The sequence below is a fragment of the Chamaea fasciata genome, unplaced genomic scaffold, assembly GCF_029207755.1.
Source record: "Chamaea fasciata isolate MVZ Bird 193981 ecotype frontalis unplaced genomic scaffold, bChaFas1.0.hap1 SCAF_23, whole genome shotgun sequence".
NCBI classification, from domain to species: domain Eukaryota; kingdom Metazoa; phylum Chordata; class Aves; order Passeriformes; family Sylviidae; genus Chamaea; species Chamaea fasciata.
The window spans coordinates 6,466,107-6,486,826 of record NW_027094108.1 but is presented as its reverse complement, the minus strand read 5'-3'; the positions used below and the strand labels follow the sequence as shown (position 1 = coordinate 6,486,826).

Below are 20,720 nucleotides of genomic sequence, written 5' to 3'. Positions count from 1 at the left end.
TTCCAGGGAAAATCCGTCACTGCCCAGCCGGGTCCCGGCTCGGGATGCGCTGAGAGCCGGGGTCGGGACCGGAGCTGCCAGGGCGCTCCAGACCTGCCGCGGCTCATTGTTGGGGTCACGCCGAGCCCCCCGAGCCCTCCCCAGGCCCCCTTCCCCACCCCAGGAGCATCCGAGCCGCGCACACCGACCCAGGCGTTCATCAGCTCGGAAAAACCAACGTTTAAATGGCATTAGGGGCCCGATTTGGAGCCACAAAAGCCATGAAATTCAGAGTCAAGGCTCAAAAATCCACTCGAGGCTCCGGCCCTGAGGCGTGAAAGGCTCGGGCCGGGGGCAGGGGCCGGGGCTGAGCCCGGGCGGGATCGAAACGAGCCGTGGCCAGGCTGGGAAGGGTCGGCGACGGCGTCCGGGGGAGTTTAGGAGGGGCTGGTCCCAAACTGGAGGGACTGGGAGGGAGGGGACGCGGCTGTGGTCCCGCGGGGTGAGGGTTTGGGGACAACCGCGGCAGACAGCGCGGGGCTCGCTCCTCCCTGCTGCGGTTTGGGGTGGGGTTGGGGTGGGGTTGGGACTCTCTCTCTCCCTGCCAGGGTTTGGGGCGGGTTTGGGGTTCTCCCCTCCCTGCTGGGACTTTGGGGTGGGTTTGGGGCTCTCTCTCTCTCTCTCCCTCTCCCTGTGAGGTTTGGGGCTCTCTCTCCTCCCTGTGGGGTTTGGGGCTCTCCCTCTCCCTGTGGGGTTTGGGGTGGATGTGGGGTGGGTTTGGGGCTCTCTCTCTCTCCCTGTGGGGTTTGGGGCTCTCTCTCTCTCCCTGTGGGGTTTGGGGTGGATGTGGGGTGGGTTTGGGGCTCTCTCTCTCTCCCTGTGGGGTTTGGGGTGGATGTGGGGTGGGTTTGGGGCTCTCTCTCTCTCCCTGTGGGGTTTGGGGTGGGTTTGGGGCTCTCTCTCTCCCTGTGAGGTTTGGGGCTCTCTCTCTCCTCCCTGCTGGGCTTTGGGGCAAGGTTTTGGGGCAAAGTTTTGGGGCAGAGTTGGGCTCCCTCGTGCCCGCCCAGGGCAGTGCCCGGATGCTTTGCAGTAGCACTGACGAGGGGAAATGGTCCAGGCTGAGAGGGGGCAGAGTTAAATGGGATCTTGGGCAGGAATTGTTCCCTGGCAGGGTGGGCAGGCCCTGGCACAGCTGTGGCTGCCCCTGGCAGTGCCCAAGGCCAGGCTGGACGGGGCTGGAGCGCCCTGGGACAGTGGGAGGTGTCCCTGCCATGGCAGGGGGGCACTGGGTGGGCTTTAAGGTCCCTTCCCACCCAAACCATCCTGGGCTTCTGAATGAGGCCGCTCGTTTTTCCTGCCTTTCTCTCCCCAAGCAAGGGAACACCTTTTCATCACAAAATTTTAAACCTGGGTTGACTTCATTTAAAGGTCCCCAAGGCCGACTCACTCTGGCTCTTTATCTGACAGCAACCTGGAGAAATAATTCACAAAAGCAACACAAAGAGGCTCGAATATGATTTTATTGCACTTTTTTTTTCTAGCCGTGCCAGGATCCACAGGAATTGCAGCCACTCCTCCCCACCCTGCGCAAGGTCAGTGTCAGCACCGACCCCAGCACCCACCACAGCAGCCCTGCCAGGGCTCCAGCCACCCGCAAACCCTGTGCATTGAGCAGTAATTAGTCCTAGGGTTAATTAAACAGTGGTGAATTAGAACTGAGCCTGGAGGAGGCAGGGCCTGGTGGTCCAGATCCCTTTTCCTGTTTGCGCTGCAGGTCCCAGCACCGAGCCCTGCCTGAGCGAGACCCCGGCGTCAGGCCTGGTTTAAGGCTTGGTTTAACTCCTGGTTTAAGGCCTGGTTTACCTCCTGGTTTGGCTTAACGTCTGGTTTGAGACTTGGTTTAAGGCCTGGTTTGTTTTAAGGCCAGGTTTAAGGCCTGGTTTGTTTTAAGGCCAGGTTTAAGGCCTGCACACAGCAGCTGGCAGAGCCCTGGGGATGGGATGGGGATGGATGGGGTGGGATGGGGATGGGATGGGGATTGGGTGGGATGGGATGGGGTGGGGCTGGGTGTGACAGCAGCTCCCCGGACGGAGCTCGGGGAGCTGCTGCTCCTCCAGGGGTGGGGAGGGGAGGTTCCCCCACCCAGGAGCTCCAGCAGGACATTCCCTGTTCCCCCAACACCCCAGCACCTCTCCCAGCACGTCCCTCCCAGCGCACACACTGGGCTCAGAGCGGGGGAAGCAGCCAAGAGCTGATGGGACAGCCGAGCCAGCCCAGCCGTGTCCCCAGGGGTGACACCGGGGCACCGAGGGCGCCGCAGCTCCTCCGCCCCAGCCCGAGCCCCGCCGGGAGGTCCTGTGCAGGCTCGGGAGGACGGGATGAGGCTGGAATCAGGCACCGGAGCGCATTTCCAGGCAGCACCAGAGCTGCCCTCTCCTGGCACCAGGCTCCCGTGTGGGCTGTCAGGGGGGCTCAGGGTGGGGAGAAAGCCCAGCCCGGGCTGGGAGAGCCGCCCGTGCAGGGATTTGGGCTGCTGGGGACACACGGACAGGCCGGGTCCAAGTGACAGGGACCCCTGAGCTCGTCTCCTGCTCAGCCTGGAGGAGAGGGAACCGCTCTGGGGACGGGAGGACGGGGAGGAAAAGGCAGCCGGGGGCCAGCTGAGCCTCTGCAGCCACCCCTAATTAACAACTGGCCTAATCAAGCATGCTCACACCGAATCACTGAGGCTGGGAAAGACCTTTCAGGTCACCAAATCCAGCACCACTGCCACACTCACCATCGTGTCCCCAAGTGCCACGTGACCGAGGAAACCACGAGGACCTCCGAGCTTTACCATTTAGTAACAAATATTTTTTTTCCATTTTTTTTTTTTTTTTTTTTTAAATAACTCCTAAGCGGGGCGGGTTAGAGCTCAGTAGTGACGTGCTGTGAGGGGTGGCAGCTGTCCCCCCGGGTGCCCTGGTGTCCCCAGGTCACTGCATGTAGGCGTAGCGCCAGTCCCGCAGCGGCACGTGCGTCTCCTTGACGGCCTGGGGGGACGTCCAGCGCAGGATGTAGTGGGGACCCCCGGGCTTGTCATTGGTGCCTGTGGGGACAGCAGACAGGGCTGGTGGCACCACCCAGGGGGGCAGGGACACCGAGGGATGGCAGGGACAGGGGAGACGTGGAGGGATACGGAGGATGGGGACAGGGAGGGACACGGTGCACAGGAGGGACACGGAGGGACATAAGGGACAAGGGGGGACATGGAGGGACACTGAGCACAGGAGGGACACAGAGGGATGGGAGGGACACAGGACACAAGGAATGGGAGGGACATGGAGGGACACAGAACACAGGAGAGACACAGAGGGACAGAAGGGACGTGGAGGGAAGGGAGGGACACAGAACAAGGGGCACGGAGCACAGGAGGGATGTGGAGGGATGGGAGGGACACGGGACAGGAGGGACATGGAAGGACAAGGGGGACAGGAGGGACAGAGAGAGACAGGAGGGACATGGAGGATGGGAAGGACACCGAGGGACACGGAGGGATGGGAGGGACACAGGACACAAGGAAGGGGAGGGACATGGAGGGACACGGAGCACAGGAGGGATGCAGAGAGATGGGAGGGACGCGGAGGACGGGAAGGACATGGAGGGACACAGGACACAGAGGGATGGGAGGGACATGGGGGACATAGAGGATGGGGACATGGAGGGACAATGAACACAAGAGGGACACAGAGCACAGGAGGGACATGGAGAGACAGCACAGGAGAGATGCAGAGAGACGGGAGGGACACAGAGGATGGGAGGGACACGGGACACAAGGAGTGGGATGGGAGGGACACGGAGCACAGGAGGGATGTGGAAGGACAGGAAGGACACAGAGGATGGGGACAAGGAGGACAAGGGACATGGAGCACAGGAGGGACACACAGGGGAGCTGGGAGGAGCCCAAGCAGGAGCCCTGGTGTCACCTGAGATGCGGGAGCCCCCGAAGGGCTGCTGGGCCACCACGGCCCCCGTGGATTTGTCGTTGATGTAGAAGTTTCCGGCGGCGTTGCGCAGCAGCCTCCGGGACTCCTCGATGACCTCCCTGGGCAAGGACAGGGACAGCCTGAGCCCAGCACAGAGCCCGGCCCTGAGCCCGGCCCTGAGCACAGCCCTGGGTCTGTGGCTGCTGCAGAGCCACCAAAACCAGGCAGAAAGGAGTTTCCGTCCCCTCCAGAGGAGTTTCTGTCCCCTCATGCTCAGTTCCAGGCCTCTGGGGTTGCACACACACACACACAGCTCCTGCATTTTCTCTGCTTTGGGGTTTTTGTTGTTTTTTTTTTAAATTTTCTTTCTCTATTTATGTTTCGTGGTTATAAAATGAAGGTCATTCATCCCTCACTGTCCAGGGAAACTGTGGCTGTCCCTGGATCCCTGGGAGTGACCCCGGCCAGGCTGGACGGGGCTGGGAGCAGCCTGGGACATCTGGAGGTGTCCCTGCCCTGGGTCAGCTCCAAGGTCCCTCCAGCCCGAGCCACCCCAGAACTCTGTGATAATTTTGGGGATTCTCCCTGAGCTCACATCCCTCTCTGCCCTCCTCCTGCCGAGTGGGCAGCGGGTTCACCCCCCACGTGCTCCAAACATTCCTTTGGGATAATTCCTCACTGGAAAAAAAAAAAAAAAACCATCTTTTTTTTGGGGGGGGAGAGGCCCAAGAAACCACTTTTCAAACCATCCCTTTCCCTCCTTGCAGAAGGAGCACCAAAAGCTCTTCCCTCCTCCTGGAGAGAAGGAAAACTCCAGATGGGAAAAGCATCCCCGGCTGCTTTTTGGGGGAATTTTGGGGAATTTTGGGACTCACTTCTCCTGGGCGAAGATCGCCCCCGTGAGGCCGTAGGGGGTGGTGGTGTCGATGAGCTCCAGCACCTCCTTGTAGCGATTCTCGGGGTACACGAAAACCGTCAGGATGGGCCCGAAGATCTCCTGGGGGCGCAGAAAACACCCCGGACCGTCAGGATCGGCCCCAAAAAATCCATAGAAACCGTCAGGATTGGCCCCAAAAGCAACAAACCCCATCAGGATGGGCCCAAAGATCTCCTGGGAGCCCAGAAAATAACACAGACCCTCAGGATGGGCCCCAAAAAATCCACAGAAAGCACCAGGATTGGCCCCAAAAACGCACACAAACCATCAGGAACAGCCCCAAAACACAACACACCCCACCAGGATCAGCCCGAAAATCTGTGAGCCCAAAGAATGACACAAAGTGTCCGGATTGGCCCCAAAAAATTCACACAAACCCTCGGGATGCGCCCCAAAAAACCCCCACAAACAGTCAGGATCGGTCCAAAAATCTCCTGGGAGCCCAGAAAATATCACAAACCGTCAGGATCAGCCCCCAAAACCCACACACACTGTCAGAATCCGCCCCAAAAAAAACACCCCCCGTCAGGATCAACCCCAAAAATCCCCTGGAGCCCAAAGAATGACACAAACCATCAGGACTGGCCCCAAAGAAACAACACACGCCACAAGGATCAGCCCCAAAAATAACAAACCCTGCGAGGATCGGCCCAAAAATCACCTGTGCAGCCCAAAAAACAACACAAATGATGAGGATCAGCCCCAAAAAACCACAGACACCGTGAGGATCAGCCCAAAAAATAACAAACCCTGTGAGGACCGGCCCAAAAATCTCCTGTGCAGGCCAAAAACCATCACACACGGTGAGGATCAGATCAAAAAAACAACACACACTGTGAGGATCAGCCTGAAAAATTCCTTTGCGGCCCAAAAATCTCCTGCGCAGCCCAAAGAACAACATATCCCGTGAGGATCAGCCCCAAAAAACAACACACGCTGTAAGGATTGGCCCCAAAGAATGACACAAATTGTGAGGATCAGCCCAAAAAATAACAAAGCCCGCGAGGATCAGCCCAAAAAATAACAAAACCCGCGAGGATCAGCCCAAAAAATAACAAAACCTGCGAGGATCAGCCCAAAAAATAACAAAACCCGCGAGGATCAGCCCAAAAAATAACAAAACCCGCGAGGATCAGCCCAAAAATCTCCTGTGAAAGCCCAAAGAACAACACACTCTGAGGACTGGCCCCAAAATCTGCTGTGAGCCCAAGGAACGATGCAAACAGTCAGGGCTGGCCCAAAAATCCTCTCTGAGCCCAAAAAAGCAACAACACACAATGAGGGGTCGCCCCAAAAATATCCTGTGAGCACAAAGAACACCACAAACCGTGAGGATCGGCCCCAAAAAAATATCAAAACCCATCGCAACCAGCCCAAAAAATATCAAAACCTCTCATGATCAGCCCCAAAAATATCAAAACCTCTCATGATCAGCCCCAAAAACATCAAAACCTCTCATGATCAGCCCCAAAAATATCAAAACCTCTCACGATCAGCCCCAAAAACATCAAAACCTCTCATGATCAGCCCCAAAAACATCAAAACCTCTCATGATCAGCCCCAAAAATATCAAAACCTCTCACGATCAGCCCCAAAAATATCAAAACCTCTCATGATCAGCCCCAAAAATATCAAAACCTCTCATGATCAGCCCCAAAAATATCAAAACCTCTCATGATCAGCCCCAAAAATATCAAAACCTCTCATGATCAGCCCCAAAAATATCAAAACCTCTCACGATCAGCCCAAAAATCTCCCGTGCAGCCCAAATCCCAGGAAGGAGCAGGTGCTGCCCCACCCCAGTCAGCCTAACCCCAGAGCAGGGGTTTGGGATGGGGATCCCCCCAACACCTCTCTCATGATGGGGTCCCACAGGGATGTGGGATGGGGTCACAGGATCCCCACAGGGATTTGGGATGGGGTCCCACAGGGATGTGGGATGGGGTCACAGGATCCCCACAGGGATTTGGGATGGGGTCCCACAGGGATGTGGGATGGGGTCACAGGAACCTCACAGGGATTTGGGATGGGGTTCCACAGGGATGTGGGATGGGGTCCCAGGGTGCCCACAGGGATTTGGGATGGGGATCCCCCCAACACCTCTCTCATGATGGGGTCCCACAGGGATTTGGGATGGGATCTCAGGGGTCCCTGCAGGGATTTGGGATGAGGTCCCGCAGAGATCTGGGATGGGGTCCCAGGGTGCCCACAGGGATGTGGGATGAGATCCCACACCTCTTTCACGATGGCATCCCGGGGGTCCCACAGGGATTTGGGATGGGGTCCCACAGGGATTTGGGATGGGGTCCCGGGGTCCCCGCAGGGCTCGGGGCTGGGGCCCCCCACCTCTCTCATGATGGGGTCCCGGGGGTCCCTGCTCTCCACGATGCAGGGCTCCACGAAGTACCCGACGCTGTCGTCGCAGCCGCCGCCCGCCAGGATGGTCAGGCTGGGGGAGCTCCGGGCGTGCTCCAGCCACCTCTTGATCCGGGCAAAGGACTGGGGACAGGGGGACACGGGGACACGGGGTCTGGGGTCTGCGAGTCTGACAGGGGCGTTGGGTCAGGGCTGACAGGAAATGAGTGGGTCTGGGGGTCTGAATGGGGGTTTGGGGGTCTGAACGGGGGTTTGGGGGTCTGAACGGGGGTCTGGGGGTCTGGAATGACAGGAAATGAGTGGGTCTGGGGGTCTGAATGGGGATTTGGGGGTTAAAAGGAGGTTTAGGGGTCTGAAAGGAGTCTGGGGGTCTGGAATGACAGGAAATGAATGAGTTTGGGGGTCTGAACGGGGGTCTGGGGGTCTGAAAGGAGTCTGGGGGTCTGGAATGACAGGAAATGAATGGGTCTGGGGTTTAAAAGGGGGTTTGGGGGTCTGGAAAGGGGTTGCAGATGACAGGAAACGAGTGGGTTTAGGGGTCTGAATGGGGGTTTGGGGGTCCGAAAGGCAGTTTAGGGGTCCGAAAGGCAGTTTAGGGGTCTGGAAGAAGGTTTGGGTCAGGGGTGACAGGAAATTAATGGGTTTGGGGGTTAAGAGGGGGTTTGGGTTGGGAACGACAGGAAACGAGTGGGTTTGGGGGTCTGAAAGGCAGTTTAGGGGTCTGGAAGGAGGTTTCGGTCAGGGGTGACAGGAAATGAGTGGGTTTGGGGGTTAAGAGGGTGTTTGGGGGTCTGGAAGGGGGTTAAAAGGGGGTTTGGGGGTTAAAGGGGAGTTAGGGTCACTCCTCTCAGGACACGGTGCCATCCCGGCTCAGGAGGAGGGGCGGGAGCAGGGAATGCACAGGGAACTCTCCGGTCCAGGAGGTTTCTGAGGGAAATTCCCTCTTTCCACGGGCAGGGCACACAACGCTCAGCCGACACCCAGCTCCAGGCGATCAGTGTCCCCACCCCTGCAGCAAACCCCAGAGCCCGGGGAGCCTGGGGCCGCTCTGAGCTCACCTTGGCATCGATCACCGCCGAGAAGAACGTCCCGAAATCCTGGGTGGGCTGCGGGAAGGCACAAGGGAGGGGATGAGAGCGCACCCTGCGCCCCAGCAGCTGCAGCTCCCCCCAAAAACTCTTCCCCGCGTCCCAGGGACTCCCCTTCTCCTGGCAGAGCCTGCCCAGCCCTCCCTGCAGACTCCGGCTACAAGTTAATTTCTAATCACGGCCGGGAGCGGAGGGGCGGTGGGGGGAGCGGGCGGGGATGAAAAGCTCCGTTCAATGGGAATTAGCAGGCAGTTCCCGCAGCCCCTAATCCCATCAGCCTCCCGCTGAGCCGCAAAGCCCTTCAGCAGCCCGGCAGCTCGGCTCACATCTCCCACTTTGATCTTCCCGTGCTCCTCCAGCAGCTTCTCTTTGATGTGGGGCCACAGCGAGGCCGGCGCGTAGAGCCGGGAGCAGGCGGAGCATTTCTGGCCGCCGAACTCGAAGGCCGAGCGCAGGGTCCCGTTGACGGCGCTGCCCACGTCGGCCGAGCTGTGCACCACGTGGAAGTTCTTCCCTCCGCACTCTGGGGGATCGGGAAAAAGGGACGCGGGAGGAGCTGTCAGGGCGTGGCAGCTGCCAAAAGGTGCCCGGTGCTCTTCCCCGCCTGGGTGGGGTGCTGCTGCCTTGGGATTTCAGCTTTTGTATTTCTCATGTATTTATAATCCTGTAATTCTTAGTGTGTGACTCCAAACTCCAGGCGCAGTGTCAGCTGCTGCTCTCCCATTCTGGGCAGACACAGCAATTCCTCTCCGGGCCTGGGGACCGAGGACACCTCACTGCCCCAGGCCCTGAGAAATGGAAACAAAAGTGAGTGGGGGCAGCAAACTTGGGGTAAATTACTTCGTTACCTGAAGCTGCAATTGGAGGATTAACCCCTGATATGGAAATGGACCAGACTTATAAAAGTGTGACACCCGTGACCCGCGGTCCGTGTTTGGGGGCAGCCCCCGGGGGCTTCGTCTGCCCCAAATGCACCTGGGGGCCCCTCAGTAAATAAATAAAAAGCAGTTATGGTTTCTATTCCCTTAATTTTATCCGGCCTGTGTTTTTAGGGAGCCCCAAAAGGCTTCAGGACAGGGACAGCTGCAACCCGGAGAGTACAACCCTGGAGCAGGCAGATAAAATCCGCGGAGAAGGGACCAACCTAAACTCCCAAACTTTGGCACTCCAAACTCTGGGGTCCAACCACCACCTCCCACCCCGAAATCCCATCCTGTGCCACCCCCACAGGGACGGGAATGCTGCCCCTCTCCTCCCCCTCACTCCTGCATCCCCCCAAAAAGGTGGAGCAGGGCCCAGTACCTCCAGCCAGGCGCGGGAAATTGCGGTAGCGATCCAGGTTTTCCGACACCTGCTTCCAGAGGCGCTTGAAAGTCCTGGAAGAGGAGAGAGGAGCTGGGCAGGGCACTCCTGGCTCTGCACGAAGGGAAAGGCACACGGGGGTGATGTGACCTGATGGGAAACCCTCCAAAAAAGGGATGTCCTGATGGGAAACCCTCCAAAAAAGGGATGCCCTGATGGGAAACCCTCCAAAACCAGGGATGCCCTGATGGGAAATCCCCCCAAAAGGGAATGTCCTGATGGGAAACCCTCCAAAAGCGGGATGCCCCACACAGAGAAGTGGGACTGAGAGCACAGGTATCAAACAAAGGCTCCACGCAGCAGCTCCGCGGCTTTAAAGATAAAACTGTTGCAAGGAAGAGCACGGAGTGAGCATCCAGAAGTTTCTGTCCCTCCCCTTTCCCCCTTCCCTCCAGGCGTTACTGTGACAAAACCCTCCGCCTGGAAAACAATAAAAATGGAAATGGCCTCGCGGCGGGAGGCTCAGCCAGGAGCCGTGAGCTCCCCACCTGCCCAGCCCCGCGCTCACCCGAGCACGGCCCGGCCCGACAGCCCCTGCAGGGAGCCCTCAGCACCTGTGAGACCCCACGGGACACGGCCAGAGCCCAGGGGGAAACCACCTGGGGGAAACCACCTGGGGGAAACCACCTGGGGGAAACCACCGGGGGGAAAATCCACCTGGTGGAAAAATCCACCTGGGGTGCAAACCCACCCAAAGCAGCAGCCTCAGAGCATCCCTGGAAGTGTCACTGCCCCTCTGGCTGCTCCTGTGCCCAGAGTTCAGCCCCAGAGCTAAAACCACCCCGCCCCCAGCACTAACCCCAGCTCAGACACTCTCTGTCACCAGCTTTGACCCCGTTTTGATATAACCGTGCCACCGTGTCCTGCCAGCCGCGGCAGCCCTTCCCAAGGCCGGCCTGGCATTCCGAGGGGGCACCAGAGGAGCCCCCAGCCCCCTCCCTGCCCCCAGCCCCGACCTACGGCACGCTGCCCGTGAAGTTGAGGCCGCAGAAGTGCTCGGAGCTGGTGACGGTGTCCCCGAACTCGGGGCCGTCCGAGGGCACGAACTGCACCACGTTGGGGGGCAGCCCCGCCTCCAGCAGGATCTTGTAGACGGCGTAGCTGGAGAGCAGGGCCGTGTCACTGGGCTTCCACAGCACCACGTTCCCCTGCGGAGGAGAACACCTCATCAGGAACGGCTGAATTCCCGGGAAAACCGTCCGGGAGCGGTGGCACCTCGCGGCGATCCGCAGCCTTTATCACTTTTCTACGTTCCCCGTGTTCTTTGCACACACATTTATTTGTAGCTCTGTAGCCTCCTGTATTAGCGACTCGTTTTCCCAGCCTTTTTTAGTTTTCTATATCCCCTGTATTCTTTGCACATATTTACACTTATGTAGTATTTACATTTATCTGTAGCTTTGTAGCCTCTTGTATTAGTGATTCGTTCTCCCAGTACTTTTCCGTGGTCCCTCCCTAGGCAGAAAGACAAATCCCAGAGCTCCGAGCCCCAGAGGGTAAAAGGTTCCAAAGCTATCTTGGTTCTTCCTGGGAACCAAGGTTGAGAACAATTCTTTGAGTCACATTTCATGGACTAATTTCCTGAAACCTATAAAAATGTATTCACCCCTGGAGGGGGTGGGCTTTTGTGGGCATCTCTCCTTCCATAACTGCCCCTGAAGGCCTCTGAATAAAGATCCACTCTTGTTTTACCTCCTTACTAAAATCATCGGAGTTTCATTTCCAGGTTGGGAAGAAGTCACCACCACCTTCACCCCAGCATTGCTGGGGCAGTGCTGGGCGTGCCCTGCTCACCTGAGGGCACAAATCCCCCTTTTCCCTCTGCAGGTGCCCGTGCCAGCCTTCCACACCCTCCCTGCCAGGGCCGAGCTCTGCCTTGCCCGGGAGGAGCTGGAAACGGGGCCCTAGTTCCGGCCTCAGGACATGGGAAGGTGCTCCCGATGTCACCGGCGATGTCACCGGCGATGTCACCGGCCCAGCAGGTGTCTGTGCCAGGCAGGGCAGTGAAACCAAACCTCCTGCCCGGATTAACCGGGCACGAGCAGAACAGCACAAGGGGCTGGAGAGCTCGCCTGGGCCACCCCACCCCCTTGGCCCCGAGCCACGGCCTCCCCGTGACCCCCAGTGACCGCCCCGTGTCCCTGACACACGGCCTGGCCTCCCCGGCACGGGGTCACAGCCCTGGGGAGGGCTGGACAGGGCGGTTTGGACTCTCGTCTCCTGCTTTCCAGGGATTTGCTGTGCAGGAGAACTCCTCCTGGGCACAGCTCCTCCCTGGGCTCCTCCAATCACGGAGAGAAACAAAGCACTCCCTGCAGAAACCTGCAAATCCAGGACACAGCATTCCCTGCACTGCTCTGATCCCCAGCAACTCCCACTCCCGGGACTGGCTGCATGGATTTCTCCAGTGTCTCACCCCCTGTGCTGCTGAAACACCGGGGCTCTAATTAACATCTCCCAATTAAGCAGCGTTTTCTCCTGACTTCAATCCCAGGTGCCCCGTGCTGCTGCTGAGCTCCCCAAGGCACCTGCCGATGTCCTGCTCCTTCTGCTCCAGGGCCAGGATCCCGCCGCCCCGCAGAATCCCGGTGGGAATCCACTGTCACACCGAGCAGGGGCAGCTGGATGAGCCACGGGGTGTCCCTGATGTCACCCAGAGCTGCCAGCATGGCTTTGTCCCACCCCAGCTCTGGGATGAGCTCATGGCCGCATTGCCCAAAGCCAAGGGTCTCCCTCGGCTCCTGGCGTGGGAGGAAGGGATCTCTCTCCCTCCAGAAATCTTCCCAGCTCCACGGTGGCTTCACCTCGTCCCCCCCATTCCTGCCCTACACCAGTGACAGTCAAATGCTTCACTCAAATCAGGCTCCAAATGTGATGTCCCCAAATTTAGAGCTCTGTGCTCTCCAGCCTCTCTGGGGCCAGCAGGAAATCTGAGCCTAATTAGCAAAGAGTTGAGGACAATTTGTTGGTTTTTTTTTTTTCTTTCCCAGTGCAACAATAAATTAATTATTGCTGGCTCAAATTCACCAGGTTATTACAGGGTCGCCCCAAAATCCACCCTGCAGAGGCAGGAGCTCCCGTGCTCCATGGGCTGGGACACAAATGGGAATGTGCAGAGATATTTTTTACCAATGCTTTGATTTTTTTTTGGATATTTTTTCACACCTTCTGGGCTCTCCTGTCCACCAGTTCGGTGCTAAATGGCAAAACCACAGCCTGGCCTCGCCTTCCTTGGCCCTAACACACCCACTGCACCCAGAAAGTGTCACCCCAGAGGAATGTGAGCAGCTAAAAACTGGTTACACTTTCATGTCCCAACAGCACCCTGAGCCCAGGTAGGAAATCAAAGCCCTGCCGTGTTCATTCCCGGATCCCAAACCCAGCTGGGAAGGAAAGGACACCTTGTGTCAGAACTAAAACCCCAGAAGGGCAGGTTTGGGCAGTTTGTGCTTTTCCAACACGTCCCCATCCCAGCGGAAACCCAGACACTGGGAAATTTTAATAAAACTCCAATTGATGATTGGGGGCAAGGGGTGCAACAGGTGTGTCTGTGGAACAGCTGCACAGCCCCGGTTCAGCTCCCTCCTTGCGCAGCCCGGCTGAACCTGAGCGCCGGGATCCCTGTCCCAGCCTTCCCCGGGCCTCCCCTGTCCCCTGCCCTGTCCCCTGCCCTGTCCCCTTGCCCTGTCCCCTTGGCCTGTCCCACTGTCCCCCTGCCCTGTCCCCCTGTCCCCTTGGCCTGTCCTGCTGTCCCCCTGCCCTGTCCCGCTGTCCCCCTGCCCTGTCCCCCTGCCCTGTCCCCTTGTCCCCTTGTACCCTTGCCCTGTCCCATTGTCCCCCTGTCCCCTTTCCCTGACCCTTTGTCCCCTTGCCCTGTCCCCCTGTCCCCTTGCCCTGCCCTGCTGTCCCCCTGTCCCCCTGCCCTGTCCCCCTGTCCCCTTTCCCTGACCCTTTGTCCCCTTGCCCTGTCCCCTGTCCCCTTGCCCTGTCCTGCTGTCCCCCTGTCCCCTGTCCCCGTCCCCTTGGCCTGTCCTGCTGTCCCCCTGCCCTGTCCCCCTGTCCCCTTGGCCTGTCCCCCTGTCCCCCTGTCCCCTTGGCCTGTCCCCCTGTCCCCTTGCCCTGTCCCCCTGTCCCCTTGCCCTGTCCCCTAGGCCTGTCCCCCTGTCCCCTAGGCCTGTCCCCCTGTCCCCCTGTCCCCTTGCCCTGTCCCACTGTCCTGTCCCCTTGCCCTGTCCCCGTCCCCCTGTCCCCCAGCACTCACCATCAGCGCCGGAGCCCCCGCCAGGTTCCCCCCGATGGCCGTGAAGTTGAAGGGGGACACGGCAGCCACGAACCCCTGCGGAGGGACAGGGACAAGTGACCCCTGGGAGCCTCCTGCGCCCGCAGAGCGACCGTGGCACGGGGCAGGGGGGGCCCAGCTCACCTCCAGCCCCCGGTACACCATGGAGTTGGTGCTGATGTCCACGCTGAGGGGCTGGCTCTGCTCCAGCTCCAGCGCGTACTTGGCGTTGAAGCGGAAGAAGTCGATGAGCTCGGCGGCGGCGTCGATCTCCGCCTGGATCACGGTCTTGCCCTGCAGGGAGGGAAAGGGAAGGGAAAGGGAAAGGGAAGGGGAAGGGAAGGGGCAATGCAGCAATAGGGCAGCGCTGTCTGTGGGGTGCCCCTCCCAAGCTCAGTTCCCAAAGACGGGGCACCCTGCACGGCCTTGTGTGGACTCGGTATGTTCTGAGCTTGGGAAGAGCTGGCTTTTCTCAAGGGAAACTCTTCAACAGTTTTCTTTTTCCCAAAACAACCTCGTGTAAACAATATTCCCTTCCCATGACAACAGGTGCCGTTTGCTATTTCTGTTACTGAGCCAAGGGGAGAGGTGTCAGTCCTAGGGAACAATAACGGGTCCATAAAAGGGCTGAATGAATTGTAAATAAAGCTTCTGATTTCTGCTGCCTCCTTCTACTGCAGTCAAGCATCTTTATTTCGTGTCCTACTGTGACAGCCTTGTTATATGATATGTTCTGTTATTGGCTTTTTGAAAGTATTAGGATGAATGTTATATGTAAAATACTAAAATAGCTTTGCTGTGTAAATATAGTTTTTATTTCTGCTATTAGCAAAAAAAATTAGGCACAGTTGTAGCAACGCATCTGTGTAACAGCCCGTTCTGATGCACCAGCCAAACTGGTTGTGAGGAATATCATCAAACCAGCTGCAGTTTTGTTGTCAGAGCTCTCAGGAATTCATCAAAGCTACTGAGAAAACAGCAGGATCAAAAACAAGGAGAGAGCCTGAGAAAATGTCTGCAGAAAACGCAAACCCTGGATAGGGGGAGCACAACGTGAGGATGGACGTTGGCCAAGTGGGTGTCCTGCAGGATGCGTGCCTGCCTCAGGAAGGAGCAGCTCAGCCAACCCAGAGATGCCCAGGTGGACAGCAGACCTGGAGTCTGTATCTGCCATGTGATATAAACAATAGACAGCTTCTGCTGGAATCACATTGGTTCTGTTATTCAGCGCCTCATTTCCCCCCAGCACACAGTAGTAATAGTTAATATAATACTTCTACTTTGCTAAATAGCATCCAGTAACCAGATAATAAAAGCCCTGCTGCTAACAAGCCAGCTATCAAACACCTACCACCTGGAAAAAGTGTACACCAAAGCCCAAACTAAAACCAATAAAAAAAAAAAGATTAAAACCACAACAAAAAAAAAAAAATGCATGCTCTAAAAGAGCAGACCCAAAAAATAATCATGTAAAGCAGTTCCTAAAACAGAGAAATTAATTTGTAGGAAAATATAAACATACATAATAGTCTATAAAGATACAACAAACTAATGTAATAAAAACAGTATTTTTTAAAAAAACCTCCAAAAAATAACAGGTATGCTGTTAGCTAAATGCCAAGCACCCAGCTGTTTTCAACCCTTTGCTTTATTTCTATGTCCTATTACCTTTTTATTAAACTCTTAAAATTTTACCAAAAAAACCCCAAAAAACAAACCTCATTTTTCACAGCTGATCCTGCTCCCCCAGGAGCAGCAAGGAGTGGGGATCACCCTGTAACCCCTGAGAGAGCACCTCCAGCCACTCCCACGGCCAAAAACCCCCCTGGCAGCTCCTCCAGCTCCTCCTGCAGCCCTCACCTGCCCCACCATGGTCTTGGCCAGCACTTCAGCTCGCCGTGGGCCACTCAGCATGTCAGCTGCCTTCAGGAAGATCTGGGCTCGGTCCTGCACAGGTTTCAGGTCCCATTCCTTCCTGGCTGCCAAGGCAGCGTTAATGGCTTTGTTAATGAGCTCCTGCGGAGGCAAAGGGGAAAAGGCAGCAAGGAGGAGCCTCTCCAGGTTCCTCTCCAGCACCAGGTGACCCACCCCAGGCACAAACCACGGGTGCCATCACAACCCCGAACCTGCAGCTCCTGCTGTGGGTTTGTTCCAGCATCCCTGGGGCTTGGAACGGCTCCTGGAGCCTCCCTGCCCACGAAATGCATCTCACTGGCTAAACCCAGGCCGAGTGCTGCTGCTGCTTCCGCAGAAAACAGCCAGGAAGAGGGGGCACAGAGAGGTGTACTCACCTTGCTGGCATAGCAGTACTTGGCCACCTTGTGTGCATGGTTAAAGGGCTGGGAAGAGAAGACAAGGCTCTGTAGGCTCCAGTCCCGGGATCCCCCCGCTCAGTTCTCCCCCGTTTAACGAGAACCCCCCGACTCACCGAGAGCTGGTACCTCACCGTGGGTGTCCACACCTCCTCCCCGCCGATGACACAGGGGATGTCCTCGGTCTTGCCCCTCAGGTCAGCCAGGGCCTGGCAGAGAGGAGAACGCGGTGGGAGCAGCTCCCAGCCCCTCCAGCTGCCCTCCATCCCCCTTCCCACGGGCAGAGGCACGGCTGTCCCCACAGGGAAGGATGGGGTTGTCACCGCAGGGACAGCCTGGCGCTGTCGTGCGGCACCTGCAGCACAGCCCGGGCCCTTCCAGCCCCCCAAAATCCCCAAATCCCGGCTCTGGTACCTTCTGGAGCGCCGCTCGCTCAGGGCTCCCCGGCTTGAACTCCAGGATGGGCTCGTTGGTCACCTGGATGGCCGAGCGGTGCTGCCATCTCCGCCTGGGACACGGGCAGGACAGGAATCGCTGGAATTCCCCCGTTCCCTCCTTCCCCAGAATGGCAGGGACACCTCGGTCCCGGGGACACCTCAACTCCCAGAGACACCTCAGCCCTGGGGACACCTCAACTCCCGGGGACACCTCAACTCCCGGGGACACCTCAACTCCCGGGAACACCTCAACTCCCAGAGACACCTCAGCCCTGGGGACACCTCAGCTCCCGGAGACACCTCAATCCCGGGGACACCTCAACTCCCAGAGACACCTCAGCCCTGGGGACACCTCAACTCCCGGGGACACCTCAGTCCCGGGGACACCTCAATCCCGGGGACACCTCAACTCCCGGGGACACCTCAACTCCCAGAGACACCTCAACTCCCAGAGACACCTCGGTCCCGGGGACACCTCAACTCCCAGAGACACCTCAGTCCTAGGGACACCTCAACTCCCGGGAACACCTCAACTCCCGGGAACACCTCAACTCCCGGGAACACCTCAACTCCCGGGAACACCTCAATCTCCGCCTGCCCGCCCAAACCAGCTCCATCCCTCCTGCTGGACGGGGATGCCAGAGCCGGGAGCCCAGCCCGGACCTCGCCCCCAGCCCACCACTCCTTCTCCTCGCTCGGGAAAAAGCGCTGCGAAAGGCATTTTTAAGGGACGAGGCACACGGTGAGCTCCGGATCGACCCGGGCCGCTCCAACATCCCAACGCTGGCAAAGTCCAGGGGGCAAAAGCCGCCCCGGCACGGCGGGGCTGCCCGGGGACAGGCGGACCTTGGCGGACCCAGCCACACGTGCCTCTTAGGCTGTCCAGCTCAGCGATAACGCCCGAAAAAAGGGGGAAATGGGGAAAAACGAGGGGAGAACAAGGGGAAAAGGGGAAAGACAAAGGGAAAAGGGGGAAGACAAGGAGAAAAGGAGAAGACAATGGGGACGGGGGGAAAGCAAGGGGGTAAATGAGGAAAACCAGGAGGAAGCAGTGGAAAACAGGCAAAAACAAGGGTAAAAGGGAAAACGAGGGGCAAACTCTGGAAAACGGGTGAAAACAGCGGGGGGGAAGGGAAAAACAAAGTGAAAAACGAGGGAAACAAGGGAGGAAAGGGGAAACCAGCGGGAAGCAAAGGGCTGGCAGTGCCTGCGGCTGGCAGCGGGACGGCTGCCGGCGGGAGCGGCAGAGCGGATGGAGCGCAGCCCGGGTCCGCAGCCGCGGGGCTCCCGGCGCCGCCACGCGTGGGGACGGCGCGGGAAGGGGACAAGGGGAGCGGACAAGGGGAGGGAGCCCGCACTCACCCGCAGCCCCTCAGCGCCCGCAGCTGCCGCCACATCCCGGCCCCGCCGCGCTCCCGGCCCGCGGCCGCCACCACCCACCGCGCCGGGAGGAGGGGGGGGGCGGGGAAGAGACACAACCATCGGTTAATTAGTAAATTAATAAAGCCCCGGGCGCCGCGGTGTGGAGGAACGGCCCCGAGGCCGCCGCTCGCTGTGTGTGAGGGTGCGGGCCGTGTCTCCCCCGCCCGTGGGGTGCCCGCGGGGTGTCCCCCCCCCCCCCCCGGCACGGTGATGGTTCCGCCCGCAGCGGGGGGCGGTGGCGCGCGCGGCACGTGGGAGGGGGCGGGGCGCGGGAAGGAGCCCAAAATCATTTTAAAAAGGGAAATTTGGGAAAAACAACAATAAAAGCAGCCCGAGGACAGGCAGCGGCTGGGGCTGCACGGAGCTCCGCGGGTCCTGGCCCAGGGAGAATAACCGGACGGAGACAAGGAGAAAAGCAACAGCGGGTTCCTTTAGGAACTGAGAATTGCCGGAAAAGGGGTGACTTTAACCCAAAGGTGGAGCCTGGCTGGGGCACAGCGCCAGGAGCAGGCTGAGGTGTGCAGGGGGTGTTTTCATTTCCAATTTTTCACGTTTCAAGAGCAGCAGCTGAATGACGCTAATTTTGAGGGGGGGGTTGGGCTATTTTAGGACCCCAAATCACCTGGGCTGATTTTCGGAAACGAGGACGGTCCCTCCCTCCTCAGACCCAAATCCTTTTGCTCTAGAAGCATCCCCCCTCCCCAAGAATTAACACGCAGAGCCGTTCAACCAGGAGCTTGGTATTTATTTTATAGTTTTTTTTGTGGTTTTCCTCGTCACCAGAGACCGACTGGGACCCGTCTCACGGACAGCTCTCCGCCCTGGGGTGCAGCACCGCGGGCCGAGCCCCGGCGCGGAGGGACGGAGCGGGATGGACACCGGCCGGACACCGCAGCAGCACACCGAGAGCCGCCAGCAGACCTGGGAAGGGGGCGCTGGGGTTGGTTTTGGCACTAAAAAAAGGGGGAAATGGAGCAAACCCGCCCAGCTCGGAGGAGGGCGGGTGGTCCTGGCTCTGGCTGAGGGAGTTCTCAGGGCTCCTCCCGACGTGGATTGGATTCTTGAAGCATTTCGTGGTCCCAAATCCACTGGCGGTGTCCCATTGCAGCTGCTGCAGGTTCCCAGCACAGAATTCCAGCCCCAATGCCGGCTCCAGAGCCTGGGAGCTGGGTCATCCTCCGGCCTCTCCCCACTGGGGCTTCAAGAGCATCGTCAGTCCAGTCTTTCTCGTTAAAATGAGCTAATATACAGAATATAAAGCACAATATTTACACGGGGACGGTAACCAGGGGCGTTCCCACACCATCAGTAGTTCGTTGTCGTGGGGATAAAAGAAACTCTTGCGTGACCTAAAGAGGAACGGACAAGGAGTGACACAGCAGGAGGGAAGAGGCATCAATACCCTCCACTCGAACACGATAAATAATAAATAATCTTTTTTGGCAGAAGGTCACTACACTGACTTTAACCACGGGAAGGTGTTCTAGGGACTGGAGTGTGAGTGTTTTGGTGAAATCACGTTACACAAAGGAGTGTGTTTTAGTGACCGAGGTTGGACCGCCCTCAAACCCTCTCCAATAAAACAGAAATTTGGGGGTTCGGGGGTGGCAGTCTGGGCAGCTCCCCTGGGTTTGTGGCACCGTGGTCTGGGCTGTTCTGCCACAGAGGTGATGCCGGTTTGAAGCCACCCCAGGGGTTGTTTTAAGCCTTAACATCATAATTTCCCCAAAATGGGAGCTGGCCAGACCCACACGCACCCCCTTCCCAAGTGCTTCACTGTTGGAGTGCCTCAAATTAGGGGGGAATGGTGATTTCTGCAATCAAATACCCACATTTAAACACAATTCGGTGCTCCTTCAAAAGAGAAGCTTTGAAAGGCTCCTGCAAACGCAGAAGGGTCTGAGGACACTGAACTCCCATGAAAACAAACGCAAGGGAAGGGTCAAGCGTTTCTTCGCTGCTCTGCCAAGGGCCTGGCCAAGCCCTGAGTGTTCCCTCTGCAGGGAAAGGGGCTGGGCTCCCATTCCCACGGAGAATTTGGCAGGCAGTGCTTCCAGCTCACCTCCACTCTGTCATTCCCACCAGGACACTGCCCGTTGCCTTGTTGGTGATTTTGTTTTTCGGTTAAAACTCAAAGGGACACGGGTTACATCCCACTACAAAGCTTAAAATCAAGTGTTTGGGTGGCAAAACACCAAAGGTAAAGAGCTTTTAAAGCTGTGTGTTCCCCCTTGCAGCCGAGGATAAAAAACCCACAAGTCCTGAAGCCAGAGGTGGAAAATCCTCACTGGGGTGTTCCTGCCTCGTGGAAGCGCTGGGATGTCGTAATTTAGCCGGGATAAATCATTCCTTAAACATTCAGCTCTAAGATGAAGCACTCCAAGGTGAAACCTCCCAGCAGTGCAGCTCTTCCAACACAAACATCCTTCCCGTGTTCCCAGAGCCAAGGGAAACACCGGGAAGCAGCTCCGGGAGCACTCGCGGCCGCCGCGGCTTTTCCTCAGCCAAGCCCGGGCCCGGCAGCCAGCTCCTGTGTTTTTGCTGGCAGGAATGATCATGGAAA

At 58.0% G+C, this 20,720-nt stretch overlaps 1 protein-coding gene across 2 annotated transcripts; it reads right to left on the bottom strand.

Annotated features, from left to right (window-relative positions):
• Positions 1-1,481: 1,481 nt before the first annotated feature.
• Positions 1,482-18,205, bottom strand: ALDH4A1 (aldehyde dehydrogenase 4 family member A1). Of its 2 annotated transcripts, XM_066203078.1 has the most exons (15): positions 18,098-18,205; positions 16,713-16,806; positions 16,415-16,507; positions 16,278-16,325; positions 15,847-16,002; positions 14,131-14,280; positions 13,969-14,043; positions 10,668-10,855; positions 9,648-9,721; positions 8,672-8,868; positions 8,316-8,363; positions 7,228-7,380; positions 4,820-4,941; positions 3,945-4,063; positions 1,482-3,067 (listed from the first exon to the last, which is right to left on the bottom strand). In XM_066203078.1, exons 1-15 carry the CDS (start codon positions 18,130-18,132, stop codon positions 2,955-2,957), a joined length of 1,665 nt encoding a protein of 554 aa, XP_066059175.1. In that variant the 5' UTR covers positions 18,133-18,205; the 3' UTR covers positions 1,482-2,954. The 2 variants fall into 2 exon arrangements, with proteins under 2 accessions (XP_066059175.1, XP_066059176.1); XM_066203079.1 differs by lacking the exon at positions 7,228-7,380.
• Positions 18,206-20,720: the final 2,515 nt, after the last annotated feature.

Excerpts from the sequence above, each read along its gene's own strand:
- ALDH4A1 (XM_066203078.1), bottom strand. The coding sequence starts at position 18,132 with ATGTGGCGGCAGCTGCGGGCGCTGAGGGGCTGCGG. Across the intron at positions 9,722-10,667 it reads AACTTCACGGGCAGCGTGCC|GACTTTCAAGCGCCTCTGGA; the intron begins GTAGGTCGGGGC and ends CTCCTCTTCCAG. Across the intron at positions 3,068-3,944 it reads CGGGGGCTCCCGCATCTCAG|GCACCAATGACAAGCCCGGG; the intron begins GTGACACCAGGG and ends CTGTCCCCACAG.